The sequence below is a fragment of the Capra hircus genome, chromosome 2 (assembly GCF_001704415.2).
Source record: "Capra hircus breed San Clemente chromosome 2, ASM170441v1, whole genome shotgun sequence".
NCBI classification, from domain to species: Eukaryota; Metazoa; Chordata; class Mammalia; order Artiodactyla; family Bovidae; genus Capra; species Capra hircus.
This window is the reverse complement of record NC_030809.1, coordinates 4,065,039-4,080,087: the sequence shown is the minus strand read 5'-3', so window position 1 is coordinate 4,080,087 and position 15,049 is coordinate 4,065,039. Positions and strand designations below refer to the sequence as shown.

Below are 15,049 nucleotides of genomic sequence, written 5' to 3'. Positions count from 1 at the left end.
ATTTTACATTACAATTTGATTCAGTAAAATTTAGTAAATTTACAGTGTTGTACACCTATCACTGCAGTCCAGTTTTAGAGCATTTCCATCACCCCAAAAAACTCCTGCGCCCATTTGCATCACTGTCTCTTCTCATCCCTATCCAGCCTGCTCATCTCTCCCTCCTGTGTAGATTTACCTTCTTGCACCTTCACACAGATAGAATCAAGCAATATGTGCTCTTCTGTGTCTGACTTCTTTCACTGAGCATAATACTTTTTTGTTTTATCCATGTTGCAGCAGAAATCAATACTTTCATTCCTTTCATTGGCAAATAGTATTCCATAATCTGACATACTTTATCCATTCACAAGTTGAGCTATTCTGCTTTTTAGCTATTGTGATTAATATTGCCTGGGAACAGTTATGTCCAGATCTTTGTGTGGGTATATGTTACTATTACCCTTGTGCTAAAGTAGGAGTGTGGACTGCCTGGACTACATGGTAAATTTATTTTAAGAAACTGCCAAAGTGGCTGCATCAGTTTTCATTCCTACCAGCGGTGTGTGTGTAAGAGTTCCAGCTTCTCCTTATCTTTGCCAACTCTCTTACTGTCTTTTTTTAAATTATACCCATGCTAGTAGATACAAAGCGGTTTCTCATTATAGTTTTAGTTTGCATTTCCCTAAGACTGTTGATGTTGACCATTTTTTCTTGGACTTATTGGACATTTATTTATCTTCTTCGGTAAAATGTCTCTTCACAGCCTTTGCTTATTTTTAAAATTGAGCTATTTGTCTTATTATGAGTTATAAGAGTTATATGTGAAAGTCAAAGTGTTAGTCGCCCAGTTGTGTCCAGCTCTTGTGACCCCATGGACTGTAGCCTGCCAGGCTCCTCTGTCCATGGGAGTGGGTTGCCATTCCCTTCTCTAAGGGATCGTCCCAACCCAGGGATTGAACTCAGGTCTCCTGCATTGCAAGCAGATTCTTTACCCTCTGAGAGACCAGGGAAGCCCCATGTAAGCCCCTATATAAGAGTTATATAACTAGATACAAGTTCCTCTTCAGATACATGATTTGTAAATATTTTATCCTACTCTGTGACCCATGGTTTCACTTTCTTAATGGTGTCTTTTGAAGCACAAAAGTGTTTAATTTTGGTAAAATCCAGTTGATCATTTTTCTAAGTTAATGGTTGTTGATGACTTATCTAATCATTGCCTGGCTTGAAATCAAGTTTTACTTATCTTTTGAGAGTTTATGGTTTTAACTCTTACATGTAGAGCTGTGATCCATTTATGATATGTGCTGCTGCTGCTGCTGCTGCTAAGTCACTTCAGTTGTGTCCGGCTCTGTGTGACCCCATAGACGGCAGCCCACCAGGTTCCCCCATCGCTGGGATTCTCCAGGCAAGAACACTGGAGTGCGTTGCCATTTCCTTCTCCAATGCATGAAAGTACTAATGGTATAAATTCATGTTTCTGCATGTGGACATCCAGTTATCCCAACACCACTTATTGAAAAGACTGTCCCTTCCTTGTTGAATTGCCTTAGCACTCTTATCAAAACATAATTGACCCATGAGTGTAAGGGTTTTTTTCTGGACTCTTCAGTTCTGTTCCATTGATCTATATGTGAATCTTCATGTCAGGATCACACTATCTTGATGACTGTAGTTTTATAGTAAGTTTTCAAATTGGGAAATATAAATCCTCTCTTAACCTTTTCTTTTTCAAAATTGCTTTGACTGCTCTGGATCTTGTGTATTTCCGTATGGTTTTTACAATTCATTCATCACAAAAATCCCCCTGAGGTTTTGGTAGAAATTGCATTGAACCTATAGATCAATCCAGAAGGAATCACTGCTCTTCCAGTGTTGAGTTTTCCAATCCAGGGACAAGCATTTTCTCATCATTTATTTAGATCTTTAACTTCTCTCAGCAGTGCTTGTTTTTAGTATATAGATCTTACATTTCTTTTGTTAAATTTATTCCTAAATATTTTGTTCTTTTTCCATGTATTGTGAATGGAACTTTATTTTCATTTTTCAGAGTGCTCACTGCTGTCCAATAGAAATACATTTGGTTTGTCTGTTGTTCTTATATCCTGCAATCTGCTGAACTAGTTTAGAATTTTTTGTAGGTTCCTTGGGACTTTGGGGGTGGATTCCCTAGGATTTTCTACATATAGGATAATGTCATCTGCAAACAGACCATTTTACTTCTTCCTTTCCAATCTGGATGTCTTTTTTTTTCCCCCTCCATGCCTGTGCACTGGATAGAACATCTATTATAGTGATGAGAATAGATGTCTTTGTCTTGTTACCCATCTTAAAGGGAAAACATTCATTTTTTTTACCATTAAAGCTGTAGATTTTTCATAAATGCCTATTATCAGATTGAGAAAGTTCTGTTACTAGTTTGTTGGAAGTTTATGATGAATGGTTGTTGGATTTCTCACATGTTCTAAAACTCTTGAGATGATCATATGCTTTTTGTCCTTAATTCTGTTAATATATTATGTTAATTGATCTTGTGGTATTTCTTAAATTACATTAAAGTTGCCGTGTAAAGCCTGAAACCATATTAGTGAGCTCCTTGTACTCTGTAACCTTAAATTCTTTGATCTGTCTTGAACTTTGAGGGCAATTTTTGAACTTTGAGTGTAATTTTATAACACAGTCATTTGAAAAATAGTAGTTCACGGAATCATGCAAATTTTTTAAATGTTGACATTTCATCAAAAATAATAAAAATTATATTCATTAATATCACCTACTGATCTCATCAGAACATTTAAGTATTGGGAAATTATTGTGCTCATAATGGTAGGTGCAGATTTTCCACAGTTTATCTCTTGAAAAGTTAAATTTATCATTTGATAACAAATACTGTTAGTTGTTTTCCTTGAGTTGATAGGCTTACTTAATTCATTTTCAAGAAAATGTCTACCAGATACCCAAATCTGGATGACGATAGATTATCTATTAATTGTTCCTTCAAGTAAAAAGGGTATTCCATGAAAAATGGAGCTAATTCAGCTCAGAACTCAATCACTAGGTGATTTTCCCTGAGACTATCACCATCCCTCCACATGCAGCTGGCATGCCTTATACATTCTTCTCATTTTGCCCCATAGAGTATCAAAAAGACATGTTGGATTGAGATTTTAAAAAATCACTTTTATATCAAAGACATTCCTATGTGAAGCTAGCTTTTATTTTTCTTAAGTATATAGTAGTAAAAAACACACTAACTACTAGTGCATTTCTGCGCCTCCACCATGATTTGTAGTAAAGTAATAGCAGTTTTACTCATTGATTTTCCACCATCAGTGCAAATGTCGTCACAGTGAAAAAGACAAACCCATCTTAGCACTATTATGAAAACAGTTTAGCCTTGCAGATGCTCTGAAAGGGCCTCAGGAGCCCTTTGGGGGTTCTGGACCTTTCTTTTGAGGATCACTGTTGTAGACCGTACCTCAGTTTGTTCTTTAACCTTTTTGCTTGCTGGTGCCACCTTTGTTGGCACTGGTGCCTTTTGTCCTTGAAATATGCCATATAATCTTCTGTTACACCCCAGATATTTGTCAGACTTTTTGCTGTTTTCCTTACAAGATTAAAAAGACTATTATTTTTGTAAATGCTCACATTTTTCAAGTTCAGAGAAAAGGAAGTAGTCTCAAAATTGTTAATTTGTCAGGGACATAACCAGTTAACCTCCTTTTTGGAGTAGAGCTGTCATTCTCTTTGGGTTAGGTTGGCTTTTGCTATTTTCAGTTGGATGGAGGGATAGATAAAAGGAGAAAAGATCCACAGGAGGGTTGGGACTCCTCAGTTAGATTGAATACCTAATGAGTGGGAAGAGAAAGTCCCTAACCTGACAATTTATTGTAAAACATATCTGTGCTAATGCAGGAACTCCGACCCACCTGGTGCAGAGGAGTCTTGTCTTGAGCTGCTTTGGGAGAGTGTTGTCTTGATGCTTTTCTCTTCCTCCTTGGAAAACAGCTGAAGAAATCAGGGGAGAAACCCCTGCTTGGTGGAAGCCTGATGGAATATGCAATCTTGTCTGCCATTGCTGCCATGAATGAGCCGAAGACCTGTTCCACCACCGCTCTGAAGAAGTATGTCCTGGAGAACCACCCAGGGACCAATTCTAACTATCAAAGTAAGACTCAGAGTTGAGCAGGTTCAGTGGGGACCCAGGGAAGGTGGCAGAAATTATCTTGTGGGAATATCCTTAGACATCATGCTGTTAATGAAAGAGCATAGCTACTGACTGAAAACCAAGAGAGAACTTTTTGTAAATTTACTATTTACAAAAAGACAAAAGTACTCAAGTCTTATCCTTAATTTATAGTGTCTGCTTAGGATTAGAATTTGATTTCACTCTATTATAAAGGTTTTTTATGCTAATTTTTATTGTAATAGAGATAAATTTCTAAGTTCAAAACACCTGTCAAGTAGGACTTCCCAGCAGTACAGTGGTTAAGATTTCGAGCTTCCAATGCAGGGGATGTGGTTTTCCCACAGTCCATGTGGCATGGCCAAAAAACAAAACCTCTCAAGTATAGTATATTTTTACCTTCTTCTGAATGTTTACCAAAACATCTTTTGTCAGCCTGAAACCAAACCAGTTGGTTAAAATACTTATGTGATTTGTTACTGACTTAACCCCTATACAGAAAATACTTTTTAGTAGACATATTTGCCCTGTCAGGCGATGATCGAGGTTAGAAACCTTGCTGTAGCAGCATTATCATTTATGGATTAGTGAGATATATTTCCTCACTAAACTATGGGAGTAGGCACAATGGTGTAGGGTGAGGAACATGAAAATTTAAATAACAGAAAATGCAAACTAGAATATATTGTTTTAAATGAAACACTTAATTTTGAGGTCTTACTGTTGACTTTTAACATATGCAATATGTATTTTTTAATGTTATGAAGGAATGCTTTGTGATTTTGTGTAAAAGGTGAGGACTGGTGAGGCCTTTAGGATCCATGATACTGTTTTGTAACTATTTGCCGATTTATGCGATATATGGTTTAATTTTATAGACATTGTCCTAAGTGCTTATCAGAACTTACAGGCACTCGGTAGATATTTAAATGAATAGAAATAGAGGTTGAGTTTTAAGTCAACAGTTACCCATTTATGTGCAGCTGTAGGGCAGGTCATTAGTCTCTTAGGCTGCTGTTTCACTTTGTGCAGTGAGGAATTTGACACAACGGTCTCTGAAGTCTCATCCCATTATAATTAATTCAAATTTATGGGCACTTAATCGTAATTTAGTAAATCAGTTAATAATCCCTTTGACCACAAAGGATTCATTTAGCATGTGAAAATTGCTCACTCATGTCCAACTCTTTGCAGTCCCATGAACTATACAGTCCATGGAATTCTTCAGGCCAAAATACTGGATGTGAGAGGATAATGTACATGATAAATTAATGTGTAATAGATTGTAGTTGAGGGAAGTATCAAATCCGAATAAACAAATACTTTCTTCATTTCTGAATTTTTGTCCAGTGCATCTGCTGAAGAAAACCCTGCAGAGATGTGAAAAGAACGGGTGGATGGAGCAGATCTCTGGTAAAGGATTTAGTGGCACCTTCCAGCTCTGTTTTCCCTATTATCCCAGGTAAGCACCCAACTGATAATGTGAAGTAGTGGTCATTGCAACTTTTAAAAATCTGACTCCAGTTTACAGGTGTGGCTTCACTTATTTGCCCTGACTGCTGCTACACTGAGCTGAATGCACTTGAAAATAAAGACTTCTTCAGGCAGCACTGTTTTAGAGCAGAAGGCTTTCATGCACTAGCAGGGGACTGACTTGGCCTGTCCTGCTGGAGCTCATCGTTAGCCAAGTGCTCCTGAAATCAAGCACTGAGCTCTTCGGGATCCTTGGCCAGTCATTAACATGCTCATTCCTGCTAACAAGAAAGAAAGTACATGATGATGACAGGAAGATTATTAGACGATTATTTGTTTTAATTGTCCAGTACCAAGTAGGGGGAGCATTAGATACTTCTAAGAATCCTAATCTGCCCTCTTCTTACTATAGAGACAAGGACATCTTTTTGGAAAACTTGTCTGGTATACATGCATTATTTTTTCATTGAACTAGAAAATTTATTGAGCACCTCCTATGGACCAGGCATTTTTTTGTATACCCAGGCTATTGCCTTTTTGTACTTTGATTTCCAGTCAAGTGCCATGACAGTTAACACTAAAACCTATTTTGGCAGGCATATAGTGTGTAGCTTTCTTATATTGCTCTTTGTGCATAAACGTGCTGAGTCATGTTCTACACCCTCCTGTGTAGGAGCTGCGTGCATGGAGCTCAGTCATATCCGACTCTTTGTGGCCCCATGGACTATAGCCTGCCAGGGTCCTCTGTCCATGGGATTTCCCAGGTCAGAACACTGGAGTGGGTTGCCATTTCCTTCTCTAGGTGCATAAACATAAATGTTACTTCATTGAATGTACAGTATTTGAAATTTTCAAATGTTTAGCTTTAAATATAATTCTTAAAATCATGTACATACAGTGTTATGATTTAAAGATTTATTAATCAGTGGTACCAAGTTTTCTGTCATTAAGGATAAAGAAAAGTTAGAAAATCCTTGCTGAATTTCTCAAAAACTTTGAAGAGATTCAGACTTTATGAGGTCTTGTATCATAAGGGCAAAAAATATATACTGCTGTATAGACTGTTCACTGCTGTATGGACCATTCACTGCTATATATTCAGTGGCTGATACAGTGCCAAACACACATCAGGAGTTTAAATAACTTTACTAAATAAGTGATTGTCGATTTTATTAAATGGAAGGAAGTAGAGAATGAGTTATGTTTGAGGCTTTTATAGATTTGTCATAACTTCATTTGAGTGTTCAAAATAGGTTATATTGTGACCTGGTATTTGTAACCTAACCTGACTTAATTGGGGAGTGTGGGAGGACATGGGTAATGTCCAGGAAAGAGCATATCTAGGTTCACATCCTTTTGCTTGTCCCCATGGGACTTCTCTTTATCTAATATTTTTTTACTAGCCCAGGAGTTCTGTTTCCAAAGAAAGAGCCAGATGATTCTAAAGATGAGGATGAAGATGACTCATCAGAGGAAGACTCTGAAGATGAAGAGCCACCACCGAAGAGAAGGTGCGAGTGTGTGGGAAACACTTGTTAGAGCTGAGAGTGGCCGTGAGGGAAGAGGCTGTGAGAAGCATGTCAGCAACTCTGCGTCCTTCTCAAGTGCTCTGTGTGACGTTTGAACTTACCCTCTCCTGAGAATTTAGAGGCTCTAAACTTGTGAAACACTGAATGTTTAATTACTCTTTGGTCAAACCTGTGTGTGTGTGCGTAGTGTGTAGTTTGGTTATTTGAAGAAAAATAATTCCATGTTTTTCTGGGAAAAACATTTAGACTTCCAGAATTGGTTGAATTTTTATACAATTTTAGTTGAAAGGTTATATAACCCATATTCTTCTTAATGTAGGTGATTTTACCTGTACTGTTTCTTTTCTGGCAAAGTATCTCGTCATCATGGTGAAGTGAATCTCTCCAGTATAAGTGATTGCCTTCTCTCTGGTTCTCACAGGTTGCAGAAGAAAACCCCAGCCAAGTCACCAGGGAAGGCTTCAGCCATGAAGCAAAGAGGGTCCAAGCTGGCGCCCAAAGTCCCAGCTGCCCAGCGAGGGAAAGCGAGGCCCCTGCCCAAGAAAGCCCCTCCTAAAGCGAAAACTCCTGCCAAGAAAGCCAGACCCTCACCCTCAGTCATCAAGAAACCTAGTGGTAGCTCTTCCAAGAAGCCTGCAGCCAGTGTGAGAAAGGAAGTGAAATTGCCTGGCAAGGGCAAATCTACCATGAAGAAATCGTTCAAAGCGAAAAAGTAAATTTTATAGGAAAAAAGGGTATCATGATGAAATTCAAAATCTTATTTTCTAAGGTCAGTGTGCATTTGTTTTAGTTTTGATGCTTTTAAAATTACATTTTTTTTCCTCTCCTATGAACATTATGGGGAGGGAATATAAATAAACCAGTTTAGCCATTTGTTAGCTTTAGGTGCTGTTCTTGGTGCCTGCCCCTCCCCTCTCCCAGTCATTTTAATTTCTGCCATAATTTTGGACTTTTCCTGAACTGTATAGTCTGTTCTTGTCCTTTTTCCTTCCTCCACCTTATCCCTCTTTCTTTTTTAATGGTCAGCTTTAGCTTTTTTTTTCCCTTCCAGTTTTATCTAAACAGTTGCAAAGATTTTTATATTTGTTAGAAACCATCGAGAATGGGATGCTGGTCAGGTGCTGGATGTAAAGAGGAGGCAGTATAGCCCTGACTGAATCATAAAGCCTCCTACCTAGAGGCTTCACGCACAGCTGTAATAGCTAATCTTATTTATAAAACCACTCCGCTAACCCTCTCTCTCTCCAACTATAAACACAGAGATGTCTTAGCTTTGGGAACAGGCCAAAAGCACCCTGATCTCATTAGAGGCTGAAGATCCATGACCCCTTTGGGCCGCTTTCCCATTGCTCCATCTCCAGGTATTTTTTGCTGGCCCCTGGGCGCTGCATCCCCACAGCAGCAAGCACAAGGCCTCTCCACCACGTGGTTTCTGGCTGAGGGGGAAACACAGGCACGCACTGAATTTGTGATTTCTGGTGTCACCTGTGTTACCAAAAATTAAAACAAAGTCTTCATCAGATAGCTAAATATATTTTTAATATTTGGAGCATGGATTGTCACTTCCTCTTTCCCTTTTTTATAAGGAAATGTTGGAGAGTTACACCATTGCTAATGTAGAAACGTGAAATGGAAAACATAACAATTTGCTAAAATATTCCACATTTATCTGTGGATTTTTTTTCCCCTCTTTTCTTTCCACAGCACTTTCGATAACAAACTAGTGGCTTCCTTTTTTGAGTTATTTAAAAAGAGAAAAGAAAAAAACAAATGAAGCCTGACTACCTAACCCTTCCTTATTTGTATTTGTTTTAGTATCGTGAAGTTGTGTTAAATAGTATTAGCTTCCTAAGAAATATTGATTTCCGATTATCATTTATCCTCCCTGTGGCACTTGACATTTTAATTGTCTTAAATTTTTTGGTGTGTGTCTTCTGGCCCGAGTGCTGCCAGAGGCAAAACATGTTTGTTTAATCCATTCCATTTGCATTGTCTCCTGGGATCCCGTCTGCAGCCTGAGGCGTGGCTGGGAATTGGACTTGAGAAGACTGGCTTGAGTTAGATCCAGAATCATGTGTGATCCCATCATGAGTTTATTGGAATTTGTGTTGCATGTAAGGCAATCTTTTCCTGTTGTAAATCTTCCTTTTTTTATGTACATATATTTTGAAAAATATGAATAAACATGGAATTTTAAAAGCTGCTGAACTGTAGCTTGTATTTAAAAGTTCCTAGAATTCCTCAGAAGTAGTGTTTTACTCACTTTGAGCCTTCTCTGCTCCTTGTACTAGCTGTCATCCATTTTCCTTTTTAAATATAAGCTCCAACAAGCTCCAGTCTATATGAGTTTTTGAATTTTTAAATAGATGGTGAGTGTTTTTAGTACATTGAACCTGATTATTCAGTGCATAAGAGATTTTTAAAAATCACTTTGTATTTTATCAAGGTCCTTGTTTTCAAGGTCATAAGTTCCAGTTTTTCATGTTTAGTGTTCAGAGATGTCCTTGAACTAGAAAAAAAGACAGCATTGCAAAAAGATTAATCCTAGACCTACTTCCAGAAAGTAATCTAATTTTCTGTTACGCTATTTAGCAGGTAGTAATTTTTTTAATATTTTTATTTTAAATCATTTATTTATTTGAGTTGTAGTTGCAACATGTGGGATCTAGTTCCCCGACCAGGGATCAAACCCAGACCCTCTGGATTGAGAGCTCAGGAGTCTTAGCCACTGAACCACCAGGGAAGTCCAATAATTCTCAATATTATAGTTGTTAGGTACCTGTGCTAAGAATTCGCAACTCTTCTGGAATGAAGTGAGGATTTCGGTTGGTTTCTGTGTTTTGTTTTAGAGATTGCCTGAACGATCATCTGGTGGCTATATCGTGTATCAGGCACTCCGGCGTAGAGTGAGACATTGAGATCGTTTCAGGTCCCTTTCCACCCTGACGTTCTGTTAAATTCACAGAATTCGGGTGAAGACAGAACTATCCTTGATTTTAACATCATGTAAAGGGAAAAGACAAAAGGCCCATTGCACTCTTCCCAAGGAAAATCCCCAGCTCTCAAAGATAGGTACCTTCCTGATGTTGAGATAAAGGGATGTTTGGCTTTTTTTCCCTTCCAGGCATTCTTAAGGAGCAGAACGCACAATTTTTGTTTCCATGTTACAGAAAGGTAAACAGCAAACCAAACTCGAGAGATAACCCAACAATTCCTGGCCTGGATCGGTGGCTTCAGTACGGTCAGTGGCTTTTAGTGAGCTCAACTACAGTGTTTCACTGGTCCTTAAACCACCTACAAACAGCCTTTGATAGGTGAATCTCGGAAGGTGCTGGGAGAGAGTGTTGGCTTCTTAAAGCTCAAATGAGAAAGAAGAGACACCACTTCAGAGAAAGGTGGGAGACTTTTAAAAAAAATTATAACAGAAGCTTTCAACACAGGGAAAACTCCATCCTAACTATCCATGGAGATTTAACTAAAGGAAGCCTGATCCAATCATGTCTGTTGGCTGTAACTAATGGGAAATTACATGAAAACAGGCTATGTAATATGCCTGTACCGTGGACATTTTTTCCCGTCATTCCTCTTGTAAAATTTTGTCAGCCCAGTCTAGGCTTGTTAACCTATCCTTATACGTTCTTTAAAGAACCTAAGAAGTTAATTCTTGCTCAAGCTGAGGTACTTTGCCATCCTAAACTGTCAGGGGGAAAGAAGGTAAGCCAGCTTTATTCATGAACTGCTGTACTTAGCTAACTAAACACCAGCTAAAAGAAATTTTAATCCAAAAACTTAAGAATTATAGGTGAAGCTTTTCATTTTTGGAACCTGATAGATCATATTTCTTTTTCTTTGGGTCAAGCAAAAATTCGAATTTTATCCATGAAGAGAAATTCTATATATTTTTTTTAAAGAGGTAGGTTTTTAAAAAAATATTTTCTAATTTTCTGTATTATTTATTTAGCTGTGCCAAGTCTTAGTCAGGGTGTGCAGGACCTTCGAGCCTTGTTGCAGTACACAGGATCTTGACTTGTAGCAAGTGAACTCTTACTTGCTGCATGTGGGATCTAGTTCCCTGACCAGGGATTGAACCTAGGTCCATTGCATTGGGAGCATGGAGTCTTAGCCACTGGACCACCAGGTAAGTCCCAGAAATTCTGTTCTTAATTGTGTAAAGATCATTAAGTATTTTCCCCAGAGGTTCTGACTGACTTCCCCGCGTGTAGGGTTGCTTTTGCATTTTTGCGGTAGAAGAGACGGTCACTCAGTTCTGCAGAGCTGAAGCCTGATAACTGGAACTGTTGGAGCTCTGGGCCTGGGCCTGCTTGGCAGATGCATGCTCTGGAGCCAGTAAAGAGGCTGAATGGCACCCCACTACTGCAACTGGTTTCATTGTCTAAGAAACTGATCCTTGCCGTTTTTATTACTATATTCTTCTGACTGTCATTTTCCACAAGATTCTTAACTTCAATGGCTTTTTTTTTTTTTTCTGTTGAAGGAAGTTTCTGCCTTTGGCTACTTAAATGTATTAGCTTAGTTTTAACATTCTGTTAATAGTTGTCAACAACTGGTATGTCAAAGGATAACCTTCACAAGCTATTTTCCTCCAAAAATGGCAGCTCGCTCTTTTGATACTCTATGTAAATATGTAATTAACACCATTGCTGTTAAATCTTTGCTTATTAGCAGAATCCTTTCTCTTTGGTGCCTTGAATATGTTTGACAGTGTGTCATTATTTGACTTAAAACTATTTAACATAATAATAGTAACAATCATTCTGTTCAGTCGCTCAGTCGTGTCCGACTCTTTGTGACCCCATGAACTGTGGCACACCAGGCTCCCCTGTCCATCACCCACTCCCGGAGTCCACCCAAACTCATGTCCATCGCGTCGGTGATGCCATCCAACCACCTCACCCACTGTTGTCCCCTTCTCCTCCCGCCTTCAATCTTTCCCAGCATCAGGGTCTTTTCCAGTGAATCAGTTCTTCATATCAGGTGGCCAACGTATTGCCATTTCAGTACTTCAGTCCTTCCAATGAATTTTCAGAACTGATTTCCTTTAGAATTGACTGGTTGGATCTTGCAGTCCAAGGGACGCTCAAGAGTCTTCGCCAACTCCACAGTTCAAAAATATCAATTCTTCAGCGCTCAGCTTTCTTTATAGTCCAACTCTCACATCCATCCATGACCACTGGAAAACCATAGCCACTAGATGGACGTTTGTTGGTAAAGTAGTGTCTCTGCTTTTTAATATGCTGTCTAGGTTGGTCATCGCTTTTCTTCCAAGGAGCAAGTGTCTTTTAATTTCACGGTTGCAGTCACCATCTGCAATGATTTTAGAGCCCCAAAACATAAAGTATGTCACTGTTTCCACTGTTTCCCCATCTATTTGCCATGAAGTGATGGGACCACATGCCATGATCTTAGTTTTCTGAATGTTGAGCTTTAAGCCAACTTTTTCACTGTTTCACTCATCAAGAGGCTCTTTAGTTCTCCTTTGCTTTCTGCCATAAGGGTGGTGTCATCTGCATATCTGAGGTTATTGATATTTCTCCCGGCAATCTTGATTGCAGCTTGTGCTTCATCCAGCCCGGCATTTTGCATGATGTACTCTGCATATAAGTTAAATAAGCAGGGTGACAATATACAGCCTTGACGTACTCCTTTTCCCATTTGGAACCAGTCTGTTGTTCCATGTCCAGTTCTAACTATTGCTTCTTGACCTGCATATAGATTTCTCAGGTGACAATCATAGCTAACACTAACTGAATTTTTTCTACATGTCAGGCTCCATACTTAAATTAAACTTCATTTAACCCTAGCAATCCTTTGAGATGGTCACTGTTTATTATTCCCATTTTACAGAAGAGAAATCTGGCAGAGTGAGGTTCACAAACTTACCCCAGGACATAGAGGCAAAGCCAGAACTACACCCAGGCCCTCCGAGTGCAGAGCCATCTCCAGCTGCTCTTCTCCACCATCTCTCTCTGACCATTGTTCAAACTTCTGAATTCTCCCCTTATCTTACAGCCCAATGAATGCAGGGGATTTAGAAATGAGATGAAATTATTAAATTTGCCAAGTAGGAGTTTGTGTGACTTTTAAGTTTGGTAACTATTCAAATTAGGTCTTGGATTACTGGGAAATTTTAGCTAGGCTGTCCTAAGGAGGTTTTTGGTTGTATGTTTCTCGCTTTGTTTTTCTCCTAGGACATTGCAAGCAGTTGGTCACTCTCAGAGCCTAGCCATGGGACTCTCAGGTCCTCAGTTTACTTTTTCCAGGCAGGTTCTACTGACACCTTTGAGAGCTTTTCCTCCAAGAACCTCAGCTTCTATCAGAACTTTTTTTTAATTAGAACTTTTATGTTGTCTAGTGAGCAGTGCTCTCACACTTTACAAACTATGAACTTGTGTTCTGTGAGGCCTACCAAGAGAAATTCCAGAAAGGGGATTGTCTGACAACTGCATTTTTTGGACACGATACAGTCTTAGTAATCATGAACTGGAATATTAGAAATTCTTGCTGTTGATTCTGAAGGAAACGTTACTCATCTGGTCACTTGCTATCTGTCTGCTTTGTTCACCCAACTCCAACAGGTACTCTTCCCTAAAACACAGAGTTACACAGCATCCTTGCTCATCCATGTTACTGTTTGAGAACTTTTGCTCTGATGAAATTCTCGTATCAAACCTAAATCCCTTATGTTGTTTGCATAATTTAAATTTGCTGGTTCAGTCTGTAGAATGGACGTTAATTTATTTTATTTTTATTTTTACTTCATTTGGCTTTACAGTCCTGTATTGGTTTTGCCATACATTGACATGAATCCGCCGCGGGTGTACGTGAGTTCCCAATCCACCTGTTGGGACTGACTCCTGGTTAGAGTGTATCATTCAGCCTAGCATCCTAAGAACATTCATAGCTGTGGTCTTTGGGGGCTGTGTCACTACGCAGCTGTGTGACCTTGGCCAAGGCAAGCTTCCTGAGCTTAATTTCCTCCATAAAATAGAGGGGTTCAGATGCACAATCTTGCTGTTTTATTAGAATAGCCACCCAAAGGCAGTGTGAGCTTATCAAGTGTCAAAGGCTGAACACATTCACTAAGGCTACTAAGATCTTTTAGGAGACTGATTTTTTTTTTTTTCTTTTAATGAGACAAAATCCAGTGTCACAAGTTCAGCTCTATTGCTTACCATTCATTGTAGGTCCCTATTAGGCCTGTTAATCACACTGTCTCAGATCCTTACAGATATATTCTCAAAGTATGTGAAATTATGCCCAACTTTCAGAAACAGATTTTGGTAAATCTCTCCTGATTAAACAAGTAACAAGTGTGGAAGTAGACACCGAGGCGTGGCATCCTTGACCAGTCACCTTGCCTCCACACCTTCCCTAGCAGGTTTATACCCTGACAGCTCAGGAAGCAAGATGTCTGGCAACAAGTTATGAGGTGGACATGCCATAAATGGCAGTGATGAACAGGTGGTTTTTTTTTTTCCCAATTAGGTTTTCAAACCACTAGGAGCTTACTTGTTAAAAAAGAACAAGAAAAACATGTACAGCTTTTGAGTTAGGGCTGCAGATGATGCCAGGGAGCAGAAGAGAAGGGCAGCCCTCTGGGCAGGAGGAGGAAGTGCTTCCTAGGCCAGGGTCAGCACCAGCTGCCACCTGGGCCGAAGCTGGGGCCTCAGCTGGCTGTGGGTGGAGAGGGGACTGCAGGGGAGACCAGCTGCTCACTGTGCAGTCTTCTCAAAGATCTCTGCTAAATACTCTTAACAGTTTTCAACATAGTCGGGATTTTGGCGAGTATTCGATACTACCTGCTTTCTTTGCTTTCTGAAGTGCATCCCTCAACTCTGGTCTGTGACGAGTCTCTCAC

At 39.3% G+C, this 15,049-nt stretch overlaps 1 protein-coding gene across 6 annotated transcripts in view; it reads left to right on the top strand.

Moving 5' to 3' along the window:
- Window positions 1-9,372, top strand: part of HP1BP3 (heterochromatin protein 1 binding protein 3) — a 36,814-nt gene extending 27,442 nt beyond the window's left edge. For 5 of the 6 annotated variants that reach the window (XM_018055122.1, XM_018055116.1, XM_018055091.1 and 2 more), the window contains 4 exons: window positions 3,991-4,150; window positions 5,519-5,630; window positions 7,045-7,152; window positions 7,592-9,372. In XM_018055122.1, coding sequence (XP_017910611.1) covers window positions 3,991-4,150; window positions 5,519-5,630; window positions 7,045-7,152; window positions 7,592-7,886 — 675 coding nt within the window. In that variant the 3' untranslated portion in view covers window positions 7,887-9,372. The remainder of the gene's footprint in view (window positions 1-3,990; window positions 4,151-5,518; window positions 5,631-7,044; window positions 7,153-7,591) is intronic. The other variant, XM_018055109.1, reaches the window with a different exon arrangement.